General features: G+C 41.4%; 1 protein-coding gene across 1 annotated transcript in view; it reads left to right on the forward strand.

Annotated features, from left to right (window-relative positions):
• The window catches only part of RMND5A (required for meiotic nuclear division 5 homolog A), a 60748-nt gene that overhangs the window by 18701 nt on the left and 15936 nt on the right, over positions 1–26111 (forward strand). Inside the window, exons 2-4 of the mRNA XM_070379455.1 lie at positions 261–403; positions 15014–15148; positions 18293–18393. Of these exons, the coding sequence (XP_070235556.1) occupies positions 261–403; positions 15014–15148; positions 18293–18393 (379 nt within the window). The remainder of the gene's footprint in view (positions 1–260; positions 404–15013; positions 15149–18292; positions 18394–26111) is intronic.

Below are 26111 nucleotides of genomic sequence, written 5' to 3' on the forward strand. Positions count from 1 at the left end.
TCTTAAAAATACCTTGGCAGTATTATTCAATTTAGTTATTACATAAGTGATTTATGTCATAGTAAAATTTTAAAATGTATTCCAAATGATGCAAAAATTAAGCTAGCTTTCTTACTGTTCATTTGAAAAATATCCCCTCTGGCTGTTACTGATTTTTCTTCACATCTACCTTTTCATCTTCTAGAGGGCCAGTGTGATAACTTGCCATCTTTGGGTTTGCTTTTGTGAATAGCCAGTCTTCTTTCTTTCTTTTTTTATAGGTCAAGATGCTGAGTTATCAGGGACACTTTCACTTGTCTTGACACAGTGCTGTAAGAGAATAAAGGATACTGTTCAGAAGTTGGCCTCTGACCACAAAGACATCCACAGCAGCGTTTCTCGGGTTGGAAAAGCCATTGATAAGGTATGGAGTTGTCTGGAGTGTTTGGTGTGTTCTAGCATCATCCACCATTTCCCATGGCTGCTTTCATCACATTAGCTTTCTCACTGTTTGTACTATTTCTTCCATCCTTGCTTTTAGTTATGTGGTTTTACTGTGGTACTCTTAAAGTTCCGTGTTGCTGTTATTTCAAAAAATACGAATAAAAGCAAACCAGAAACCTCTTTTTATAGCCTTTTTTTTAAAAACCCATTTTCTTGTATGATGACCACTCCTAGTGTCAAGGTGAGTCAGTTTCCAAATTTTTAACTTACTCTGAGGGAGTTTGTTTATAGAAATAACTTTTCCTACTTCCTGAGTGACTCCTGGGGTGTGACTCGGCCTCTGTTACAGGATGATTGGGGTAACAAAGCTTGCATCTGTCTGCCCTGCATCATCCTAGTCTCCTTGTCTTCCTGTGAGCTTACTGGTCACTTTGCTCCAGTGTTGTTTGCTGTGTGAGTGGGTTGGTTGCTAGCCAGCAGAGCCGGTCACTTGAGTTGAGTGATTTTCTTGTGACATCTCTTAAATCTTTGACTTGGAGGTTTGCTTATAAGCAGTTACCATTTTTAGCACTGGGCCAGTTTTGCCCTTGGAATTCTTAGTCTTAGTAGAGCCCAAGAGAAGTGGCTTAAGGTTACTGTGTGATACCTTGGAGTGTTTCAGCTATTGGGGAGTGTGTGACTGGTTGTAGACATTTTTGTTCACATGTTGTAAACTTCTGGGAGAGTAGAAAAAAATTTTGGAGAGAACTTTTTGTAGCAAAACATGTCTTATGAGCTGCTCCATCTGTATGCATGAGGACAGTAGCTGTAACATGGAAACTTGTGGAATCCAGAGAATGGCTCTTAACTCATGTGCAAGCCTAACTGTTAGAAATAATCTGACAAAGTGGTAGTATTGGCTGGCTAAAGTCAAGGCAGCCCAAGTGAGAACTATAACACAGATGCTTTTTTTTTTTTTTTTTTTTTACTTTACAATATTGTATTGGTTTTGCCGTACTTTAACATGAATCCGCCACAGGTGTACACGTGTTCCCCATCCTGAATCCCCCTCCCACCTCCCTCCCTGTACCATCCCTCTGGGTCATCCCAGTGCACCAGCTCCAAGCATCCTGTATCCTGCATCGAACCTGGACTGGCGATTCGTTTCTTATGTAATATTATACATGTTTCAGTGCCATTCTCCCAAATCATCCCACCCTCTCCCTCTCCCACAGAGTCCAAAAGACTGATCTATACATCTAACACGGATGCTTTTAAGGAAGTATTGCTAACTTGTAGGTTCGGTATGACAGGACTGAATGGCTGGGGCTCTGCAGATCGTTTGGGTAGCTGGGCCTTCAGAAGTGTTAATGACCTTTGGGAGAGGTCTCACCACTCCCAGTGTGCTGAGGGTTTTGACTCAGTGAAAGAGGCCAGAGAAGTGGTGTTGGCTGCAGCGGTCCCATTTTTGGATCTGTGATGGCGGTTGCCAGCAGAGGCTGGAAGGTAGTGAGTGTTCTCTGAAATAGCTCTGAGGTTGTGGGGCCTGTCTGTTAACTGAGGATGTAAACAGGGCTTTGGAAGTGGCTTTGGCTTCAGACTTTTTGGAGACTGTGGCGTCGTATGTCTTCAGTTGATGCCTGAAGTGATTATTGGTGTATACTGATTCAAGGACCTTCTGGAAGAGTGGGGTTGGGGGTGCTTTAGGGATGATCTTAAATCACTGTGAATGAGGAACTCTCTTTAGGGTTCCTTAGGGTGAAGTAACTACTGGTGATGTTTAGGAAGCTTCAGATATTGGCAGCTGCCAGTGACCAAGGCATTCTAGTGATGGTTCAGACCCCAAGAGGTTCCTGGCAGTGACCACTGGGCTACCCGCAGTTATGATGGTATGGGGACAGGCAGGACCAGAAGATGTCAGGACAGTGAGAGTAGCTGAAGCCTCCGAAGCAGCCAGTCAGAGAAAAGATCCCAGGTTCCGGAATAGGTGGGGATGGCCTCACAGTCATACCTCGTGTGTGGTCTCCTGGCTACCAAGATCTGGGATTCAGGGCTTTGCCTGGTGCCGCTGCTAAGGGGGCCATTGTGCCTTCATTTCCTAGCTTATGTCTTGTCTAATCCTAATTACCATCAGTGTTAGTCCCTCCATCTTGTCCGACTCTTTGCAACCCCATGGACTGTAGCCCGCCGGGCTCCTCTGTCCATGGAATTCGCCAGGCAAGAATACTGGTGTGAGTTTCCATTCCCTTCTCCAGGGGATCTTCCTGACCCAGAGATTGAACCCAGGTCTCCTGCATTGGAGGTGGATTCTTTACTGTCTGAGCCCCCAGGGAAGCCAGTTATCATCAGAGCCCTCTTTTACTCTTGTCCCCCAGCTACTGGCGACTTGCTAAACATGTCTTCTTTGGGATTTGGCAAGTCTTTATACATATTCATAAGGGTTGTCATGTTTTGGCTAATTTTTGAGACAAAGCATTTAAATGTATTTGGTGCTAGAAATGGAAGTATCTTTTTGAAAGTGGACAACAAGAGATCCACATAGGGAGTAACCTACATTCTGACCTTTTTAGTGGGGAGATATTTGAGGTGAATATTGCTGATTAAATATTTTAATTTATTCATTTATCTTTTGGGTATATTTTTCATGTACTTGGAAGTTATAAGGGCTTTTACAGGTTCTTTTGGAGGGGAGGGGGTAGTTTTATATGTTCCTGTGAAAGTAGTTTAGGTTCTAGGTGACCTGGCTTCTAGATTCTTCTGATCTATCATGAAATGACACCATTAAGTTGATCCTGGGGTAATTTGTTGAATTATAGTCCTGAGGCACAGCCGAAAGCTTGGATGTCTTAGTGAAGTTCTCTAATATTTTTCAGTGTATTCTCTTCCCTTTTGGGGGGGTTAAGGGGCGGCATCTACTTAGCATTAGCTGTAAAGGAGGCTGTGACCCCACTAGAACTGCCTAGACCTTGTACACGAGCTTCTCGCGCACCTGAGGAATTCTGTGTTGACTGATGTTGTCCAAGATTCCATTGGTTTGTAAAGTCTTCCTGCCCTTCTAGCTTGCACCTCGTAAATTTGTGCAAGCTTCTGGAGCCACCTGTCATAAAGGCTGGGTGGACTCGTGGGTTGGCGAACAAACAGGATGAAGCTGAAGCCACTGTGGCTTAAGCCTTTACGTATCACAGTAAACAGCCTTGAGTAATAAACTGGAATGTTGTCCGGCAGCATGTGAGCACCATGTTATGGGCACATGTTCCCACCCTGCCGAGAGGAGGACAGTAAGGAAGCTGGTGACTCATATATGAGCAGGCTGGTGGTTGAGTGAGGAACTTGAGTAAATTTTGACATGCTTAAAAAAATTTATTTTTTCCTTTAATGTTTTAATGCGTCCTTTAAACTTTTTTAGTCATCACTTCCTTGAAAACTTATGCAAAAAAGTTCATGATGTTAGGCAAGACACTTTCTGGCTTTTAATCATTGCCAACATAAAAAATTATTGAAGATTTCTGCTTTAATGTGTTGAGAGTTTTTAGATGCCTGTATGGCAACCCACTTCAGTATGTTTGCCTGGAGAATCCCAGGGACGGGAGCCTGGTGGGCTGCTGTCTATGGGGTCACACAGAGTCAGACATGACTGATGTGATTTAGCAGAAGCAGCAGCAGTATAATCACAATTTAAAATAAATATCAACCGCTGGGTTTTGTAGCCAAAAAAATGTGTGTGTGTTTTTGTTTTTGTTTTTAAGTAAAAACGAATGTGTTTTTTATTTCCTTCTCTATTTTTAAGAAAATCTAGAACTCTTTCCTGTTTAGGATATTTTATTTAGTGCTTTACTTATTAGTCTTTTGACTTTTTTTAAGTTTAATTCCTAAGTAAGAAAAGTCAGTAAACATAATTACTGCTTTAGACTTCTGTGTGTGGGTGGATGAAATCATGCTAAGATTCAAGTATCTAACATTTGCTGTGGGACAGTTGACAGTGAAAAACAGTACCTGTTCTTTAGAAAATTGTGGTGTAGTGTATTCGTGTAAGGGTGCTTTTTGTACATGTCAAAGAACTAGAAAGATTCTGAGGCAACATAAAGTAAGTTTGCTTAGGACAGACTCTGCTTACTAATAAAAAGAAAAGAGATGATCATTGAGTTCTTGATTAAGGTTGTGGAGTTGATATTTTATTTTATTTATTCATTCATTTATTTTTGGCTGCCTTGGGTCTTCGTTGCTGTGAGTGGCTTTCTCCAGTCGCAGCAAGCGGGGGCTGCTCTTCGTTGTGGTGTGAGGACTTCTCGCTGTGGTGGTTTCTCTGGTTTCAAAGCATGGACTCTAGGCACACGGGCTTCGGTAGTTGCAGCATGCAGGCTCGGTGGTTGTGGCACATGGGCTTAGTTGCTCTGAGGTATGTGGAATTTTCCCAGACCAGGGATTGAACCTGTGTCCCCTGCATTGGCAGGCAGATTCCTATCCACTGTGCCACCAGGGAAGTTCCTTTTAGTTGTTTTTAATTTTTTTAAATTGTTTATTTTTTTGGCCACTCCACAAGGCATATGGGATCTTAGTTCCCTTATCAGGGATTGAACCTTCGCCCCCCTGCATTGGAAGGCAGGGTCTTAACCACTGGACCACTGGGGAAGTCCCTGGAGTTGATATTTTTACATTTGACTTGTGAGAGTGGGTAAGATTTAGCACAGGAGAGCAGTGAGGTGTGGTCTTCTGTGGGGCCAGGCAAGGAACTGAACAGCTGAGAAAATGCTTGACTCCTGTTAAAGACTCTCAGGAACTGACTTGACGAGAGTGGCTGCCCCTGTCAGGCAAGGTCAGGCTGGGGAAAAGGCAGTGATGGAAGGCCTAAAGATTTGATCCAAGGAAATTAGGGGAAAAAGGGAGGGAATGATAAAAACATTTGAGGATTTGCCTACCCTCCTTAAAATTTAAGGATGAAAATAGACTAAGGAGAAGGCAGAAAATATGGCTCTCACTTACGGAGAATTGACCATGTTCCACATGCTGAGCTGAGAGCATTACATACATTTAGACGGCTTCCCTGGTGACGCTGCTGCTGCTAAGTCGCTTCAGTTGTGTCCAACTCTGTGCAACCCCATAGACGGCAGCCCACCAGGCTCCCCTGTCCCTGGGATTCTCCAGGCAAGAACACTGGAGTGTTAAAAGAATCCACCTGCTAATGCAGAAGACGTAAGAAACTCCAGTTCGATCCCTGGATTGGTAAGATCCCCTGGAGGAAGGCATGGCAACCCACTTCAGTATTCTTGCCTGGGAAATCCAATGGACAGAGGAGCCTGATGGGCTGTAGGCCACAGGGTCGCAAGGAGTCGGACATGACTGAAGCGACTTAGCACGCACATACACGCATAGCCCATGATGTGTGTCAGTCGCTCAGTTGTGTCCGACTCTTTCCAGCCGCATGGACTAGTTTGCCAGGCTCCTCTGTCCATGGAATTCTCCAGGTAAGAATACTGGAGTGGGTTGCCATTTCCTCCTCCAATAGCCCATGATACAAGCACATTATTCCCTTTTCACATGTGAGGAAACTAAGATTCAGAAATATTAAGTAACGTACCCCAAGGTATGCAAGTGGTAGATGAAGGTTTGGGAAAAGGTTTCACTCAAGCATTTGTTCTTAAACACTGTGCTGTACTAGGAAATCAGGCCATTGCAGGGCTGGTAATGTTTTATAAAGGGGGCAAATAATGGTTTTAAAAAAAAACCCTTTTTGTACACCACTTTTCCTAAACTGATCTTCTGCCACTAGATGGAGCATATGCATTGGTGAGGCAAAATGATGACTGTTAAAAAAAAAAATGGCGTAAGGCTATACAAAATGAAATAGAGAACATTGTAAAATAGTTCTGAGTGAGCCTTTTATATAGGTCTTCCTGGGGTGTAAGAGGAGAAAAAAGTAATGGCAGGAGAAAATGTTTTGCATTTAGCCTTAAACAATAATTAGAATGGGTGAGGTCAGCTAGCTCTGAAGTACTATTATTGTATAACGGATAAATCCTTATGTAGTAGAGAGATGGTACTGTTCATCAAGGAGGGAAATGAAAAAGGCTAGAAAACTTACTCTGAGCAAGGCGAAAAAGAACTGAGTTCTGAAATATAGGCAGATAATTTGATACATGTATTGGGTAGAATTTTCAGAATTACTGAAAAGAAATGGCTAACAAAGCTGTAAAAAGATCACAGTGATTAGAAGCTAGGAACAAATTCCCTAAAAATAAAATAAAACATCAGACTAACCACACTACTAGTAAGACATTTAGTAAAAATCTCATATTTTCTCCCATTCTGTTGTCCCTTTGTTTTTGGTTTCCTTTGCTCTGCAAAAGCTTTTGAGCTTAATTAGGTCCCATTTGTTTTCATTTTCATTACTTTAGGCAGTAGATTGAAAAACATCTTTCTGTGATTTATGTCAAGAGTGTTTTGCCTGTGTTTTCCTCTTAAGTTTTATAGTATCTGGCCTTGTTGCATTCAGGTCTTTAATGCGTTTTGAGTTTATTTTTGTGTATGATGTTAGAGAGTGTTCTAATTTCATTCTTTTACTTGTTGCTGTCCAGTGTTTGCATAGTATCTTTTTTTTCTGTTGTGTGTTAAGTAGTAGATAACTTTTCCCAAGCTGCATGGAGCCAGAGTCCAGGTCTTCTTCTCAGTTAAATGTTCTCTGCAGTACCCCTTTCACTGCTGCTACTGCTGCTAAGTAAACCAGATGTTTAACTAGGTGCTTGGAAGGGAAATTGATTCCTCATAGGTGCAACAAGAGCACGTTGTTAGGGTCACATCCCAGTTTTTCTACCAAAGTCGATGGAGAAGTTTTTTAAAAATTAGCAGTATTAAAGAATTGGCAGGGACTTCCCTGATGGTCTAGTGGGTAAGACTTCTTGCTCCTAATGCAGGGGGGCCGGGTTCCATCCCTGGTCAGGGAACTGGATCCCACATGCCACAACTTAATAGTTCTCATGCTGCAACTAAGACCTGATGTAGCCAGATAAATAAATATTAAAACAGAAAAGAATTGGCACTTAGGCGTTAAATCAAATACTGAGTTTTATCATGTACTTCTTTTGTCACTGCTTACTCAATAATTATAATTTCATAAAATGTATTTCAGAAAGGGATTGGTTTTGGATGATGAGCAGTGAAAACCAGTCCTTAAGTCTAATCAGTTCATAAGCATGTTTAAGCAAACAGGTAGGGTGGTTTGTTTAGATTTCATAGTCTTGTAAGGATCGTCTAAGTTATTTACTTCTCCTCTGTCTAGCCTCCAGACTTTAAAACCTTTAATCCATTAAAAACGTGAATGATACTAAAAGTACATGAGATGGTATACAGATTTGTGTGTCCTGAATTTCTCTAAGCTGTAATATCTTCTCTAGACAGACACACCCTTGAATATGTGCTTTTTATCTTTTGAAAATGTGCCTTCACATTTAAGAACATCCTTCCATGCTTTTTCTTTTCTTTTCCTTTATAAAAGAAAAAATGGAGTAAAACAGAAGTGCTAATAGACAGGTGTTTCTCTTCACTATCTACTTCTTGGCTGGTTTGCGATGCTGCTGATTTCCTGGGCAGCCATGCAGATGACTTTGGCCACCTAGCAACAGGGCCTGGAACTGATCCTTGCTCTGATGCAATAGTAAGAACATGCACTTATAACAAAAGGAGTTCTCATACTATATTGCATTTCCTTGACCTCTTTTTACAGTTTTAGCTTTAATTTTTACTACATGTGAGCAGGAAATAAGCTATGAAAAAAATTTACTCATCCACTTTAGTGGTTTAAACTGCAAGATCTAAATGATAGAAGGGAGCTCAGAAATTTTCATCTAATGCTTTGCTTAGTCATGCTTAGTTGTGTTTTCCAAGACTAGCAGATAAGTTCTAGAACTTAAATGTCGTACAGATGTCTTGAGTGTAAGGGTTTTCGATTTTTCTTACCACCAGTATAGTAGTGAAATAAAATTACATGAAGAGCATCCTTGTAAAAGAAGTGTTTACATCTGTTTAAATGTTAGACTGTTTTAAATTTTTCTAGATGATCAAAATTTACTTTTGGTTTAAGTACATGAAGGAAAGATTTGGAGGAATTGTTTTGTTTGAGCAGTTCCTGCCTGGTGGTAGCTATTAGAATTATGACTAAATGTAAACGTATACTGCTGGAAAAAACTATTTTCATATGGTCTGTGCTTTGGAGTTGACCATTGGGTCTTCCAAAGTTATCTCTTTCTTTCCTGCTGAATAATAGACACTTGATTTGTTGGGGGTTAATGCGATTGGGGAATAATCAGTAAATGAATCAGTAGAAATCTGAAGGTTGTGTTTGGATTGAATGAGGTTGATAGATCAGTGAGAAATCTTAGTCTCAATGATTCTTGCCTATGGAGTGCATGCAGACATTTAGAGAGTTATAGACAGATTCCTGCTGCTGCTGCTAAGTCACTTCAGTTGTGTCCGACTCTGTGCGACCCCATAGACAGCAGCCCACCAGGCTCCCCGTCCCTGGGATTCTCCAGGCAAGAACACTGGAGTGGGTTGCCATTTCCTTCTCCAATGCATGAAAATGAAAAGTGAAAGTGAAGTCGCTCAGTCATGTCTGACCCTCAGCGACCCCGTGGACTGCAGCCTTCCAGGCTCCTCTGTCCATGGGATTTTCCAGGCAAGAGTTGGTAATAAATTCTGTCATCCTCTGATACCATTCCTTTATTCATTTGATTAGCCTTTTATCTGGGGGAATAAAATACGGGAGAAATCTGTGATATTGTTACTGAACCCAGGTCTGACTGTGTCCCAATAAAGAGGTTGGTGAGAAGGAAAGTTTGCTTTATTTTGGATGCTGGCAGTGGGAGGTGGAGAATGCTTGTCCAAAGGCTGACTCCGCACCCCCAATCAGGGGCAAGAGCTTTTATAGACAGAGGGAGGGGCTCCATGCAGAAACAGCGCAATCAGCTCTGACAGTCATCTTGGTCATCAGTGGTCTAATCGGCGTCATCTTCATTGTTTTAAGAACAGTTAGTCTTCCATTCCAGGATTGGTTGGTTCCCGTTTCCTTGAGGCCAGTTCTTGGAATTGTGCAGCTGTGTCGTGGTTACAGTCTGGTCGTCATGTAGTTAACTTCTCTACCTGCTGGTGGTTTCAGGATCTACAAGGGCAGCTCACAGGATATGGCTCAGAATATTATGTATAGCCTTTGAAAAGAAACTAAGGGTCCCTGACTATGCTTAATGACTAAACTATTATTATTTGGTCTCCTTTGACTGTTTTCCTTTGTTTCTGCATTTTCTTGCTTCTCTGATTAAACTTAATTCTTTGGCTAAAGTTTTTCCACAGGCAAAAGGCAGGCTGAGGACATGGGGAGTGAGGCCCTTGGGCCCTGCTCCTTTTCACCATCAGTCACCCTCGTAAGGCCTGTATCCCACCCAGGCCAGAGGAGGAACAAGGTAGCGGCATCTTTACTTCCAGTGTTCTGATTGTCATAGACAGCATAAAGATGTGATGATTAGCTTAAAGGTACTGATAGACTGCTATAAAGTCATCTCTCAACAGGCAGAATCTGGTAAGCAGATTGGATGAGGAAAGTAGAGAGCCACACCAAGCAATTCTGATTTTTTCAGTGCTAAATACAGTCTCTTCAGTATGGGCATGGATGCTATTGCCTTAGCATCTAGGTACTTTGTATTATCTCATTCTTTAGATTAAGTACCAGGCCAAGAAAGAGGTCTATAAAAAGAAAAGGAATAAAAATTTAAGATTCTGAGAGTAATTTTGCTTTTTTGTTTTTGTGTTGAGTAATTCCAAATGTTAAATTTGTATATTTAGTTTTAGGCTACTGACTTGACATCTAAGAATAGATAGATCTTTAAAGAAAAGTGGGCTGAATTTTGAAGAGGAGAGCTGTGCTGTGTTATGGTGATTGTAAATAGTATGTGGTTTGCAGTTCTATTGTGGATTACTTACCACCTGTTCTTTTGTGCGCTGTACCATGCTTAAGCAATGATTAACTAAGGATTGAATTAATAATTTCAGTTTAATCTAAACAGAAACTAATTACATTTATGTGCTTAAAAAACAATTCAAGAGGCTTATCAGGTTAACATAGGTTAACACCTATGAAAGATAAGGGAGTGGAAGTAAAATTGAACACAGAAAGCTTTCAGAGGTAGATTGGCCAGTTTCTTGACTCTTGATGTTTCGAGTTGCCTTCTACTGGGGTAATTTCCCCTTTGTCAGAAGAACTTTAGCAGTTCTTTTAGAGCAGGTCTTCTTTCAGCAAATTCAGCTTCCCTTCATCTGAGAATGTCTTTATTTCATCTTCATTCCTGAAGGATATTTTCACTTGATATAAAATTCTGGGATTCAGTTCTTTTCTTTTAGTACTTGAAAAATGTGTCACTTCTTTCTGGTCTCTGCATGGTTTCTGTTGAGAAATCTGTAGTCCTTTTTTCTTTTTTAAAATATGAATGTATGATAACACATTTACAGGAGACTTGGAAAATACAGAACAAAGTTGCATATGGTTCCACTATATATTACAATTATTTTTAAAGTATATAAATTAGGATTTTTAGTTGAGAAATCTGTAGTCATTTGAATTATAGTTTCCCTATAAGCAGTGTATCACTTTTCCCTAGCTACTTTCAAAATTTTTCTTGGTCTTTAATTTTTACCAGTTGGATTCTGTGATGTCTTGAGTTTGGATTTCTTTGAACTTATCCTTTTAGGAGTTTGCTGAGCTTCTTGAATCTGTAGGTTTATGTCTTTTGACAAAATTGGGAAATGTTAAAAAAATTTTTTTCCTACACTACACTCTTCTCCCTCTAGCAATCCATTGACATAATGTTAGATCTTTTGTTATTGTCTTACAGGTCCCTGAGATGCTATTCATTGTTTTTTTTTTTTCAATTTTTATTTGGTTGTTCAGATTAGATCATTTCTATGGATCTCCACTGACTTGTGCTATTCACCTCTATTCTGCTGTTAATTACATCCTGTGAGGTTTTTTTTTTTTAAATGTTTATTTATTTGGCTGTGTTGTGTCTTAGTTGCAGCATGGGAGACCTTAGTTCCAAGTTTTGTTTTAGTGGTCACTACCTTGTTGGACTCAGACTACAAGTTCTGACCAGTCTTCTCTGAGTTGTAGTTTCAATGTCAGCTTATTTCCAAAGCCGTTACAGAGCTGTTCAGATATGTCTTGTTAGTGGCCATTCTAGGACCTGGAAGCTAGGTCTGACCCCTAGTTCCTCTTTCAAAGTCTGTGCTGTGCCGCTGAGGGTCAGACCCATGCCTTTGCCACTTGAGGGCAAGCCCAGGGGTTCATAAACAACTCTGGATGAGAGTGTTACTTTTCTGAGTTTCTTCCTCTCTCTGATCTCCCTGCTACTTTAGAGTTCTCTGGAGCTTCCTGTTTAGTCATCCAGCCAGAGAACTGGGCTTTATATACCCTGATCAGTTCAGTTCAGTTGCTCAGTCGTGTCCGACTTTTTGCGACCCCATGGACTGCAGCACACCAGGCTTCCCTGTCCATCACCAACTCCTGGATCTTAACTCAAACTCATGTCCGTCGAGTTGGTGATGCCATCCAACCATCTCATCCTCTGTTGTCCCCTTCTTCTGCCTTCAATCTTTCCCAGCATCAGGGTCTTTTCCAATGAGTCAGTTCTTTGCATCAGGTGATGTACCCCGATCCCCTGTATTTTATCATAATTCTGCCTGTATCTGGGGCTACCAGGTAGAAGGACAGAGAGAAAAGATGCAAGAGGAGTTTTGGCCCCTCCTTCTTGGGACCATCACTCCTCTGATTGGAGAGAAAAGATCCCTTCCCTCAGAGTTTTAACTTGCCTACTGTGGTGGATTTCCTAGGTGGTGCTAGTGGTAAAGAATCTGCCTGCAGGTGCAGAAGACATAAGAGAAGTGTGTTCGATCCCTGGATTGGGAAGATCCGCTGGAGGAGGGCGTGGCAACTCCAGTATTCTTACCTGGAGAATCCCCATGGACAGAAAAGCCTGGTGGGCTACTGTCCATGGGATTGCAAAGAGTCGGACATGACTGACTTAACACGTGCAGAGTTCTGAAGATCTGCCGAGTCTTGTTTCCTGCTTATTCAATCAAACATAATCTAGGTACTGCTGTGAAAATTACGACACCATTTCTTTCTTTTTTTAATGACACCGTTTCTGTTTGGGGAAAAAAAAAAAAAAGCTTACAAATGCTTCTTATTCACAACAGAAGCTTAACTTCAGACTGCCTTGAGCTAGGGGTGCAAGAAAATGGAAGGAAAAAAGCATGTGATTTATTTCCACCCCCTTCTACATGATAGGAAAACCCACTCCTGTTCCTCATGCCAGCCCTGGAGGGCTTCTCCTGGAGGTGCCTGTCCTGTTGTGGGTTTTGGTTGTACTACCTCCAGACTGAGAGATAGATGTTGGAGGGAGGAAAGTAGTAAGCTCACCTTCAGTTCTTTGCCTTCCTCCCCGATCCAGTTACTGCTCTTCAGAGTTGCCTCGAGTAGCCACTCCCTTCAGTCCTGGTTTTGGAAATGCATTCAGAGAGTCAGGGTGAGGTGTACTTGCTTGATCTTACCCAGAACCAGAACCTTCAACACCCTCTCTTTTTGTAATAGATTTTTTTTTTTTTGTAATAGATTTTGACGAAATCCTTTAGCTTGCTATAAAAGGAATGTTTGCTCTTTGTGTAAGAGTGGTTATCTCCAGTGATAATCTCTGCTAGTACTTTATATATTCTTTTCACATTTGTTCTGTGAGCATTTGTGTAAGCTTTTTTAAAAACAGAAATGGTGTCATTAAAAAAAGAAATGGCATCATAATTTCTGTAGAAGTTGCTTTTTTTTTTCATTTAAGGGTAAGAACATTTTTCCATGTTAGTAGATATAGAGCAATGAACCTTACTTTTTAATTGTGAATAGTAAGATTAACAGAGTAGTAACTACCATTTCATTGCACCAATAAGGGAGCATTTAATTTCCAAGAGCTGCTATGACAAAGTACCACAGACTGGGTGGCTTACACAGACATTCTTTTCCCCACTGTTTTGGAAACTGTAAGTTCCTGATCAAGGTGTGGCAGGCAGGGTTGGTTTCTTCTGGGGCCTTTCTCCCTGATGTGTAGACAGGCATCTTTTCTTCATGTCATCACGCAGTGTTTTTATCTGCTTGGGCTGCCATGACAAAATTCCAAAATTCCATTTAAACAACAAAAGTTTATTTTCTTCTGGTTGTAGAGACTGGGAAATCCAAAATCAAGGTGCTGGGCAATTCACTGCCTGTTGAGGGCAGGCAGCCTTCTTCCTGGCTGGCAGATGAGCACCTTCTCCCTGGGTCCTCATGTGGTGGAGAGAGAACAAATGAGCCCTGGTGTTTGTTCCTTGTCTCATAAACACCGGCCCTACTGGATGAGGGCCCCACCCTTATGACTTCATTTAACCTTTATTACCTTCTCCCAGACTCTGTCTCCAAAGCCAGTCACACTGGTTTCTAGGGCTTTGATGTAGGAATTTGGGAGGGACACAGACATCTGGTGTATAACAGGTGGTCTTCCTTCTGCACCTGTATGTGTCCTGCGTGCGTGCATGCTCAGTCGCTTCAGTCATATTTGACTCTTTGCAACTCTTGTAAACTGTAGCCCGCCTGTCCGCGGGATTCTCCAGGCAAAGATACTGGAGCGAGTTTGCCATTTCCTTTTCCAGGGGATCTTCCCTATCCAGGGATCAAACCTGTGTCTCTTAAGTCTCCTGCATTGGCAGGTGGGTTCTTTACCCGCTAGTGCCACCTGAGACATCATTTGTATTGGATTAGGGCTCAAAATGGTCTCCTTTTAACTTTATAAGGCGCTGGGAGAGGATACAGTTAAGTCCATAAAAGTATTTTCTCTACTTAAGCTGAGGCTCAAATATCTTGAGTGATTTGGCCAAGAATGGCAACCTACTCCAGCCAGTATTCTTGCCTGGAGAATCCCATGGACAGAGGAGCCTGGCAGGCTATAGTCCATGGGGTCGCAAAGAGTCGGACATGACTTAGTGACTAAACCACCACCACCACCACACAGCTAGTTAGATGGAACCAGGGTCCAGACCCTGGTGGATTGGCTCCAGAGCCTGCTGTCTGAGCCATCTGTCCAGGCTCTTTTTCCCCAACCCCCACCTTGGCACTGCAATTCTTGGGATAGGCCAAGGATTATTGAATAATCCTATGTTCGATATAATGGCTCTTCCTTTTTTTTCCTATTAGACAACGCTGCATTGAACATGCTTTTGCAATTGTCACTGCACACCTGTGAAAATATTGCTGTCATATAATGCCTAGAAATCAATTTATTTACAGAATCATTATAAAGTTTATTTTTCCAAAATACCCTTAAAAATGAAAACATTTACCCTTGCAGCAATAATGAATGAGAGTGGGGGTTTCAGAAAAGAACAGTGGAAAAGACTGCTTCCTGTCATAGGCTGCAGACAAATTGGAATTGGGGACTTATTGGAGGTGTCACAGAGTTAAACAAAGGTGGTGGTTTCTGTCAAGGTAGGTGGGGTGAAAACGTATCAAGTGATGCCTCCTGGTCAATTCATGACTTGGTATCTTGCCTTTCAGAATTTCGATTCCGACATCAGCAGTGTGGGGATAGACGGCTGCTGGCAGGCAGACAGCCAGAGGCTTCTCAATGAGGTGATGGTGGAGCACTTCTTCAGACAAGGAATGCTAGATGTTGCTGAGGAGCTCTGCCAGGTGAGGATGAAATGAAAACAAGGGAGATCCTTGGGGTTTTTAAGTCTTCTAGCTGTAAGTAGATTGTTACGTTTTAATCACCAGTGCTGACCTCAGTTTACTAGAAAGTCTCTCTCCTTTTTTTTTTTTTTTAAACTTGGTTAAAAATTATAGTCCTAGAACTTGCTATTCAAATTATTTCCTTATTCTTGCCCCAGAATGTTGGTCAAGGGTCAGAAGTGGTGCTACTTTTCCAAACATCTCCTCTTTTGTTTTTTGGGAGGGAGCCAGTGCATTTTACTTAATTTTTAAAACAGTTTTTTATTATTATTATTTTACAGTTGATTTACAGTGTTGTGTTAGCTTCAGCTGTACAGCAAAGTAAATCAGCCATATATATATATATCTCTCCACTCTTTTCTGGACTCCATTTCCATATAGGTCATTACAGAGCACCAAATAGAGTTCCTTGTGGTATACAGTAGGTTCTTAACTTGTTACCTCTTACATATAGTACTGTGTATGCTCAGTCATTTAGTCATGTCTGACTCTTTCTGACCCTGTGGACTGTAGCCCACCAGGCTCCTCTGTCCATGGGGATTCTCCAAGAATACTGGAGTGGGTTACCATTTCTTCCTCCAGAGGATCTTCCCGACCCAGGGGATTGAATCCTTTTCTCTTACGTCTCCTGCATTGGTCAGTGGGTTTTTTACCACTAGTGCCATAAAACATCTCTTTGACGGGAAGGTTAGTATAGCAGAGAAGAGGACAAAGAGGATTATATTTGCTCTTCTAATCTGGCCCAGCTTAAAGAACTTTATCAAACGAATTTCAAGCTAAAATAGACATGAACTTAGAACAGTTTACCAATACCACATAGTCATAATACCAGCAATATTAATTAAGTATTTACTGCCAGCCAAGCCCTGAGTTTATTCCTTACTGTAACCCTGTGAAGAAGAAATTATTTCCCCCATTCTACAGATGAGGAATCTGAGGTCTAGAGAAATAACCTGCCCAAGACCGTACTGCCGGGGTCCAGCCCCAGTGGGATCCAGGGATTCCCTCAGGATGACGGCATCGGCGATTAGAATAGCGATAGCTTAACTAGGTATTAGAGATATAAAGAGTGGTTAAATAGGGATAGCTCAGTGAGAAAATTCAGTAGAGAAAAGAGGCCGAATAACTTGGTTTATGTGGAAAACCAATAAAACTCCAAGACAAGGAGTTTGCATCACCTACGTAGGCTGCAGGCGTCCTCCCGTTCTCCCCAAGGAGAGAAGACACTAAGGCCTCCCCGGTCAGATTTTAGAAGCCCAGGCAAAATTAGTAGGCTTGATGAGCCTCCACGCTCCAGATGGGAATTCAGCCAGAAGGTGAGAGAAAGAACAACATGGGGAGACCAAGCTTTGGTGAGCAAGGCCTGTAGCTTTATTTTCAACAGGGGCTTTTATACCCTAAGTTGCACATAGAGGATAATAGGGGGTGTGAAATCATGCAAAGTCAGCAGTTTTTGATCCTTATTGAGACCAGGCTTTCTTTTCTGCAAATTTATCGTATACAAATGGTTTAGGTGATTTACATCATCTTCTGGCCAGAAGGCCTGTTAACATTTTATGACTCTGATAAAGGTTTGTCAGCCATAAGACTTACTTTCTCTAGGAGTAATTATTTTAAAGTTTGGCACCATCCTCCGAAGGTGTTAGACAAAGTTGCATTCCTATAGGGCAAAGGTGCAGTGGGTTTACAACAAAGAAAAGAATTTATTACCTTAAGGGTCTAAACTTGTTAACACCAAGGCCACTACTTATTTTTTCTACATACCAACTATATTAATTAATACACTTCCAAGGATACAATACAGGGGATGTGGAAACTTGGCAGCAAGCGTTGGCTCAACAATGAAATCTTCTACTAGTTCTATTCTGACAATTTCTAACTCTCCGAGAGGCTCTATACTATTTGAATATCTTAAGCTTCCCCTGCCTCTTCCAGTTGGGAGACTGTAAACAATTGTATGCATAGCTATAGGAGTCCAGGTAAACCTGTCAGGCAAGTTAGAGAGCCATCTGAGGGGTTTGTGAACTAAAACACTCTTGTCACGCCCAGGAACTTTATTAACTGGAGCTATAAGTTAACTCTTTTTTCAGAGAGAGAGAGATGGTGGTGGTGGGGGACAGCCCCCCATAAAGTCAGAGGTGTAGGTGACAGCACAAAGCAGTAAAGTAGGCAAACTCTGGTTTTGGGGGTAGATGCTCGAGAATTTCCAGGGGGACTCCTGAGGCTCGATCCCGCCTTTGCGAGTGTCGAGCCTCCTTCCTCATGACCTTTGCCATGGGCGGAGTTCCTCACGCTGGCTCCCGCCACCGTACAGGTTCTTAGTGGAGGATCTTGGATTCAGTTCCATTTCATGTGTCTTCAAACTCTCTTCTGTGGCTTAGATTTTGTGCTGTTGTATTTTTCATTTAGAAGAGTGAAGGACCATAAGGTTTAAATAATCTAAAGGTAGTCTGTAAACCAGACCTCTGATCTAAGACTTTGCTATTTTAAACAATTTAGATAAGTAGTAACTCAAGTCTTTCTCTATACATTACAGGATTCTGTGTCCATATAAATTTCCTAAAATAAATTGTGTCATTTAAGATTGTTTGTTTACAAGTATCAGAGACCCAAAATACCAATGGCTTAAACAAAAATGAAGTTTATTTCTCTTACACAAGAATAGGAAATAGTAAGCCATCCATGACTTATGTGGTAGCCACATACCATGAAACTCTTAGGGATCTCAGCTCCGTTTAGCTCTGCTGTTTCTAAGGTGACCCCTGTCCTCATGGTCCAGGGAAGCCAGAACCCCAGCTTGACCTTTTTGTATTCCAGGAAGGGACAAAGACATATGTTTGTGTTTCATTGGCCAGAACTTACATTTTGCAAAGCCCAGCTTTATTCCATATGCTTACGTGCCCAGCTAAAATATGGGGTTTACTACTATCATAGGAGGAGGAAGAGGGATACTGGGGCTTAGTCCTCAGTCTCTGCCAGAGAAGTATATGTTAAAAAGAAACTATCTTTAATTATTTACCTCACATTTTATAATGTAGAATATGCTTTTACCGTATCTCTTTACTCTGACTTTTGCTAACAAAAGTTCTTCTGATTTTTTTTCAGGAATCTGGTCTTTCTGTAGACCCAAGCCAGAAAGAACCATTTGTGGAGTTAAATCGAATATTAGAAGCATTGAAAGTCCGAGTTTTGAGACCTGCTCTGGAGTGAGTTACTGAGTTTGTTTTCCTTTGAATACTTTGTGAGAACTCTGTAAGAAAACGGAATTAGAAAACACGTTGAAGATTTTGAGATCTCTCTCTCTTAATCTCATGTGGGGTAGACTTCAGAGTAATCAAGGGAGAATTATTTTATTTCTTTTAGTCGAGTGCATTTGGGGGATATGCAATTTGAGAAAATGGTTAACACTCATTTCACTTATCAGTTGGTCTGAATTCCCATGAGAGAAGAGGGTTTCTTGTAGCCAGACTAGCTTTATAACTGAAGTACTGTTGTTCAGGGCATCTGAATTTGATATTTGAACTTGCAGAATGTGTGGGGTTTGGTATACATGAAGAGAACAAATGTTGTGGAGTTTTACTCTAATTACCATCATAAAATAGTTCATTGTGAACTTGTCATTGATGTGAATTCTATGAAATTACTGGGTTAGCTGTGTTAAGTATTATACTAGAACAGGGTCAAGGAAAGTTTTTCATAAAGAGCCAGATAAGTATTTTAGGCTTTGCAAGCCATGTATGGTCTCTGTTGCATGTTTTTCTTTATTTCATTTTATAACCTTTTAAAAAGGTAAAAAAAAAAACAAACAACAAAACCCACCTTGGCCATGTGGCATATGAAATAGACAGCAAGTCCTGTTTGGCCCGTGGCCATGGTTTGCTGACCCCTGTCCTAGAATTTTTTAATGTGATAATAATCACATTATTTGTCTTAAAAAGGAAGAAAGGAAAGCTACAAAGTAACAGAAAGAATCTGGGTAATAGAAGCAGTGATATTGTTGTGAGGGCACAGCCTTAGAATCGTAGGATTTTAAAACCGGAAATACATGAGTGCATTGTTGCTGCTAAGTCACTTCAGTCGTGTCTGACTCTGTGTGACCCCATAGATGGCAGCCCACTAGGGTTACCCCCGTCCCTGGGATCCTCCAGGCAAGAACACTGGAGTGGGTTGCCATTTCCTCCTCCAATGCATGAAAGTGAAAAGTGAAAGTGAAGTCGCTCAGTTGTGCCCTACTCGTAGCGACCCCATGGACTGCAGCCTACCAGGCTCCTCCCTCCATGGGATTTTCCAGGCAAGAGTACTGGAGTGGGTTGCCATTGCCTTCTCCGAGCTCATTGTTTCTGGGCGGAAATATAGTTGGGAAGATCCTTGATGAGTTTTATAAATTACACCTTTTTCCCTTCTATTAACCCATTTAAATCTTCATAGCTTAGTTTTTTCTGTTTCTCATCATTTCTCAGTTCTTAGCAAATTCTGAAAGTTCTAAAACCAGCCTAGATGAACAGGCAGAGATAGTAAAAGTCACTCAGTCGTGTCCAACTCTTTGCGAACCCATGGACTATACTGTTCATGAAATTCTCCAGGCCAAAATACTGGAGTGGGTAGCCTTTCCCTTCTCCAGGGGATCTTCCCAACCCAGGGATCGAACCCAGGTCTCCCTCATTGCAGGCAGATTCTTTACCAGCTGAGCCACAAGGAAAGCCCAAGAATACTGGAGTGGGTAGTGGATCCCTTCTCCAGCAGATCTTCCCGACCTAGGAATCGAACTGAGGTCTCCTGCGTTGCAGATGGATTCTTTATCAACTTTCCCTGAGCTATTAGGGAAGCCCTGACAGAGATAGAGCCCTATGTAAATTTATAAATTACAAATTTCTGTATAATTTATAAATATCAGGTAGCTCATTTATTTTCATTCTTTAAAGATATAAATGTCACCCAGCACCACTGTGTACTATGCATATCACTTTTTAGTTTATTTTTATAATGGATTTTTTAGCAGGTTTCATTGTGACACACCCTTATAAGATGAAATTTAATCAAATGCCTCAAACACCCTCTTAAATATGGCAGTCACTCTTGTCTCTACTTTCATATTCCACCTAAATGATTAAACTCTAAAGGAGAGTGAGGGAGCCTAAATATAAAAGTGTGATGGGTTTCTCAGTTGTTCTATAGTGATTTAGAAATGATATGTAAGTTGTTAATTGAGGTAATATTCATTTATCTATTAATTTCTCAGATTTTTCATCAGACTTTTATTGAGTGCTTATTACTATGTATCAGAGACTATACTAAGTATTTGGACTGCCTTAGCCCTCAAACTACTCAAGGTTTTTTCCTTTTAAACTGAAGAAAATTCATAAGACTCTTTTAACTGTGTATTTTTCCTGTAAGATCTCAAGTTTCTTACTGATAACGATATTATATATATCAGTTATTTCTGTAAATGTCTTTTGTTATTTGTAGCCTTAAGCAGTGCCTCTCAGGCAAAGGAAGGACTCATTCCATCTGCCTGGCAGTAACAGTGGAAATTTCTCTGCAGTTGTCTCTTAGTATCCATGGGACATTGGTTCCAGAAACCTCTGTGGATACCAAAACTCACAGATACTCAAGTCCTTTATGTAAAATGGCTTGTTACTTTTGGCCCTTTGTATTTGAGGTTCTGCAACCTTGGTGCTGAGGGCCAACTATACAATAAAAATGTTCTTGTTACATTTTTCTGGGAATAGTGCCACGTTAAGTATCTGCATGTGGGATGTAGTGATAATTACAGTTATCTCTCTTGGAGTGCTTACTATTAATATATGCCTCACGTTGTTCTAAGCGGTTTGTATGTATTAACTTATCAGTCCTCATAATAACCCTATGAAGTAAGTACTCAGTTTACCGAGGAGGAATTAAGCCTGGAAGGTGCTCCATGGGAAAAAAAGGATATGGAGTCAGAAGGTTAATTGAGGAAAGCTTCATGTGGTAGTCTCTAGTACTCTCCTCTAAAAGATTTACTTTCGCATACTAGATAGGCCATCTGCAGTTCTACGATAAAGAAACTCATTTAACTCTGTGAAATCCGTGTTTCCCGTGCATAATTAACCAAAGAATCCTTCTCTCCTTTCACCCCCAATAACACCTACTAAATAAAACTCACAAAATTGGAGATCTGTGGAATTATAGGGGTTTCCTTGGTGGCTCAGATGGTAAAGAATCAGCCTCCAAATGTGGGAGACCGATAAGTTTGGAAAGTGTTAGTTTAATACAAATATCCGTTACAGAAACTCAAACTTTTCCAGTTCTTGCCAGTTATTGGTGGATGCAAAGCAGGTATTTACTCAACATCTTTTATGGGCAAGGTTGGGACTGCCCAGGTGGCTCAGTGGTAAAGAATCAGCCTGCCAGGGCAGGAGACGCATGAGACACAGGTTCGATCCATGGGCCAAGAAGATCCCTGGAGGAGGAAATGGCAACCCACTCCGGTATTCTTGCCTGGAAAATCCCATGGACAGAGGAGCCTGGTGGGTTATAGTCCATAGGACTGCAAAGAGTCAGACACAACTGAGCCACTAAGCACATAGCTCCCACGTGGGCAAGGACCCACGTACTCAGCTTGAATCAAAAATTTAAAAATGTGGGACATGAATTTCCAAGATTCTGGTTCAGAAACACTGGAGAGAATCTTTCATATTTCACGTGTGGCATCTTCTCTTTGTACCCGGAAGCATCGTGGAAGCACCCAGGAGAGGAAGAAGAGGGTGAGAGACTGCAACAGTTCCTTCAGGCAGCCTGGCAGTTGAGACAGAGGCCAGCAAGAAAGGTTAATATGGCTGGAGTTGACTAGATGGGAGGACTAGATGAGAAGGAAGTCTGGTGAGTGTTGTCAGCTATTAATTGCAACCAGTAAAAGACAGTGGAAAGAAGGTGGTAAAGAAGGATGATATGGCAGAGAGAAGCGACAGAAGAACAACTAATTATACATACAGTCAGGATCCTGCATACTCTTTTGTTCCTGCCCCTGTATTTCTGAGTTTGTGTGCAGATTTTTCTCCTCACTCAGATCACCCTATTTTTTGAGTTCCTCTTGGCACCTCGCAGAGTGCTTATTTCATTGTAGGCATTCAATAAATGATGGAATAATTTGAAGAAGAACTTTGAACAAACATGACCTCCTCCTTCATGTGGCAGATAGAAGCAAAGTCAAAAATAACTAGAGTCAATGGGAGAATAACAGTAACTTAATATGACGAGATGGAGAAAATTAGAAAAATAGAAACTGTCCTTGTAGACATGTACCAGTTGCTGACATTTTGAAAGTGCTATCTTGAGAGGAAGCCAGATGGTTGCCTTCCTAAATATTGCCTTGGTGGATTTGCCACGGTCTAGAATTTGACTTTCAACCTTGCATACTTGGAAACTCATTTTCTTTTTCCTCGAACACCCAAAGCAGGCCCAGGGGCCTCATAGCACTTGTTTAGAGGAATTTGAAGTTCTGTTTGCTAAGCTTCAGGGGAATGCCATAAGGAAACAAAAACTAATTGAATGATTATAATACAGAGGGATGTTCTAGAATTTTTTCACAGAAGAAAGAGTATTTCATTAGTCTAGACCACTGCAGAGTTTTAGATTGAACAGGTCATGAACAGTACAGGCAAGCTCTGAAATATGAGAGGACTCCATCTCTAAGCTTAGTAATTAGGTGAGGCTGGAAGTAAAAGCCACAGCGGGTATGAGGTAAGCTTGCCATTGTGGTTTCTTGGAGGTGTGTGTGAACAGTGGTTTTGAAGTGAAGAAATTACTTGCTGGAGTTAGAGAAATTGTGGTATCAGTGACTAAAACACTGTTTATAAGCAGAGAAAAGTTTTAGAAAATGGAGGTTTTAGAAAAGTTTTAGAAAAGCCAGCAAGGATGTCTGGTCACGGAGCCTTGATTACTACTAGAAAAGAGAGTGACCGTGATTAAGCTGTTTCTGGTGTCTGTTTTGTTATTAGTTTCGTCTTCCTGCAGGTGGCAGTCTTGCTGACTCGGGTACTTTTAATAGCCACATAGACCCACAGAATAAAGGCTCTCATAGGTGTCGCCTGTACCATTGGAGAAAAGGGATCAAGGTTTCAACAAGTTGGGTTTGTCTCCCCTCAGTTTGAGTGTTTTTGGTTTTGTTTTCTTCGTTTTTGGTTTTGTTGAGTGGTGTGTGCATGCTTAGTTGCTCAGTCACCTCCGACTCTTTCCACCCTCATGGACTGCAGCCTGCCAGACTGCTCTGTCCATGGGAGTTCTCAGGCAGGAATCCTAGAGTAGGTAGCCATTCCCTTCTCCAGGGGATCTTCCCAATCCAGAGATGGAACCCGGGTCCCTTCGTTGCAGGTGGATTCTTTATCGTCTGAGTGCTGGCTCTTTTTAATTCTGAATGGGCCAAAGAGGTAAGTTGAGGAATGGGATACAGTTTTAACTCACTGTGTCCATGCATTGAATCCAGTGGAAAAAGAGCAACTCTGTTAAAAAGAAGATAATTGAAAATGGAAAGAGGTGCCCAGTGGAAAGAAGATAGGACAGAAGAAAGGTCAATGGAATGTAAAGGCCAAAAGGGGAAAAAAAAAACATCTGGTGTGAGGACATCATTTTCTGTTGTCTGGCCAAAGTTTGCATGAAGTTGCAAGGACAGTCAGTGCTTCTCAGGAGGAAGAAGAGACATGGCCATCTCTTATCTGGATGCATCGTCACCAAAGACTTGAGGATTATTGGAAACAAGTGGGCAAACCATGACTACAGAGAAACTGAGAATTTTCTTTTCAAAAGAAGGGAAAATTGAAATAAAATATCCCTGAGAGGAAGTGTTTAAAAAGGATAAGGAGCTGAACTAGGCCAGGAGGGGAGCTAAGGGAGACTCTGGAATTTGTTCTTATACAATGCTGATGTGTTATTAATTTAGGCTTATCAAACACTTGGTTTTGTGGTGGGAAATTAGCATTAAATAAGGCAATGTCATAAATAAATACTTAAATAAATAAAGTACATACTTAAATATGTACTTTATTAAAAAAATCACCCGTCTGTAGAACTGTACTGTCCAACATGCTGGCCACACATGACATCTGTTAGGCATGCCCACCACACTCTGCGTGACTAAGACCCTCATGTAAAAGTTAAGTGTGAATGTGGTGGTTTAAAGAGGTTCAAATGTGAATCACTGCCCTTTGTGTGGTTTCTTAAATAGCATATAAGAAGGACAGAGATTCACACCAGCTCTGAGATGAGTGAAATGTTAGTAGTTCCAGCGATGGATTCAACTCATATCTGAGGAGTCACCATTTGCCGGTAACCTCAGAAATGAAATGTTTAGCTATCCTAAAGCAAAATGATAGGGTTCCTCACTGTTTTGGGCTGAACTTTGGTTTTTTCCAATCTCTGAATTTTTTAAGCCCTTGATTTTGGTCACCAGTAACATTCAGCCAAGTCTACCCCTGTGGAGTAATGCCTGCCACTCATTTCCCTGACCTTCTGCTTTTACCCCCAGGAAGATAGCCCCAACATAGATAGAAAAAGAAGATATTTTTGAACCTTTTAAAAAATGCTGTGAGACTTAGAGAATGAACTTACGGTTGCTGAAGGGGAGGGATAGTTAGCGAGTTTGGGATGGACGTGTACGCACTGCTATATTTAAAATGGATAACCAACAACGACCTCTTGTACAGCACATGGAACTCTGCTCAATGTTATGTGGCAGCCTGGATGGGAGGAGATTTGGGGGAGAATGGATACATGTGTATGTATGGCTGATTCCTTTCACTGTTCATCTGAAACTATCACAGCATTGTTAATCAGCTCTACCCCAGTACAAAATAAAAAGCTCAAAAGGAAAAAAAAAATGCTGTGAAAGATCGTAGTGGAATGTGCCGTAGGAACTGGCAAGAGGCATTTTTCATTGGAAAAGACTCTGATGCTGGGAAAGATTGAGGGCAGGAGGATGAGATGGTTGGATGGCATCACTGGCTCAGTGGACATGAGTGTGAGCAAACTCGGGGAGATGGTGAGGGACAAGGAAGCCTGGCATGCTGCAGCCCATGGAGTTGGAAAGAGTCAGAAACAACTTAGCAGCTGAACAACACCAACCAGAAACAGAAACCAACCCAGGCCGGCAGGATGGTGGGAGGAGAGAGGGAAGCAGACCAGTGCTGTCAGTTAGTCCTGGAAAAGAACAGCTAGCCTGAAGGTGGAATCTTGTTTTAATTATTTTTGGAATAATAAGGAAATGCTAAACATGGAACGAATAATGGGCCAAGTCCCTTTGGAGGCCTGACAGTGAAGATAACAAACACTTCCCATTTCTGTATGATAATTGTGTGGACGTGGGTTGCCTCTGACTTCATCACCTAAGTAAGTGGTGTTGTTTTGGGGTCTTTTTATGAACGAGGCCCAGAAGGTCTTATTAGCGCTACAGTGAACCAGAACTGTGACATAGGTGACCTTACTGGGTGTCATTTTGTTTGGTTTGCAGTGTTTCTCTAAACCCGGAATGGTTCCACAGCGGGCGGTGCTCTTGTGGTGAACACTGGGAGATTTGGAAGCAGATTTTTTTTTAAGAAACTACAGTAAAGCTAATAATTTACCTGAATGTTGACATTTACCTTGCTGCTCATAGTGTGTGTGCGTGTGTGTATTTGTGTGTTAACGTTAGTCGCTCAGTCGTGTCCGACTCTTTGCGCTCCTCTGTCCATAGAATTCTCCTGGAAAGAATACCGGAGTGGGTAGCCATTCCCTTTTCCCGGGGGTCTTCCTGACCCAGGGATCAAACCCCAGTCTCCTGCGTTGCAGGCAGATTCTTTACCATCTGAGCCACCAGGGAACTGGTTATAGTGTAGTGGGTGTTAGTGTTTTAAAAAATGAAAGATCAGAAATCTTCTGCCAGAAGTGCCATGAACCAGAATACAGCACCCCA

This window comes from Bos mutus, chromosome 11, assembly GCF_027580195.1.
Source record: "Bos mutus isolate GX-2022 chromosome 11, NWIPB_WYAK_1.1, whole genome shotgun sequence".
In the NCBI taxonomy this organism is placed as follows: domain Eukaryota; kingdom Metazoa; phylum Chordata; class Mammalia; order Artiodactyla; family Bovidae; genus Bos; species Bos mutus.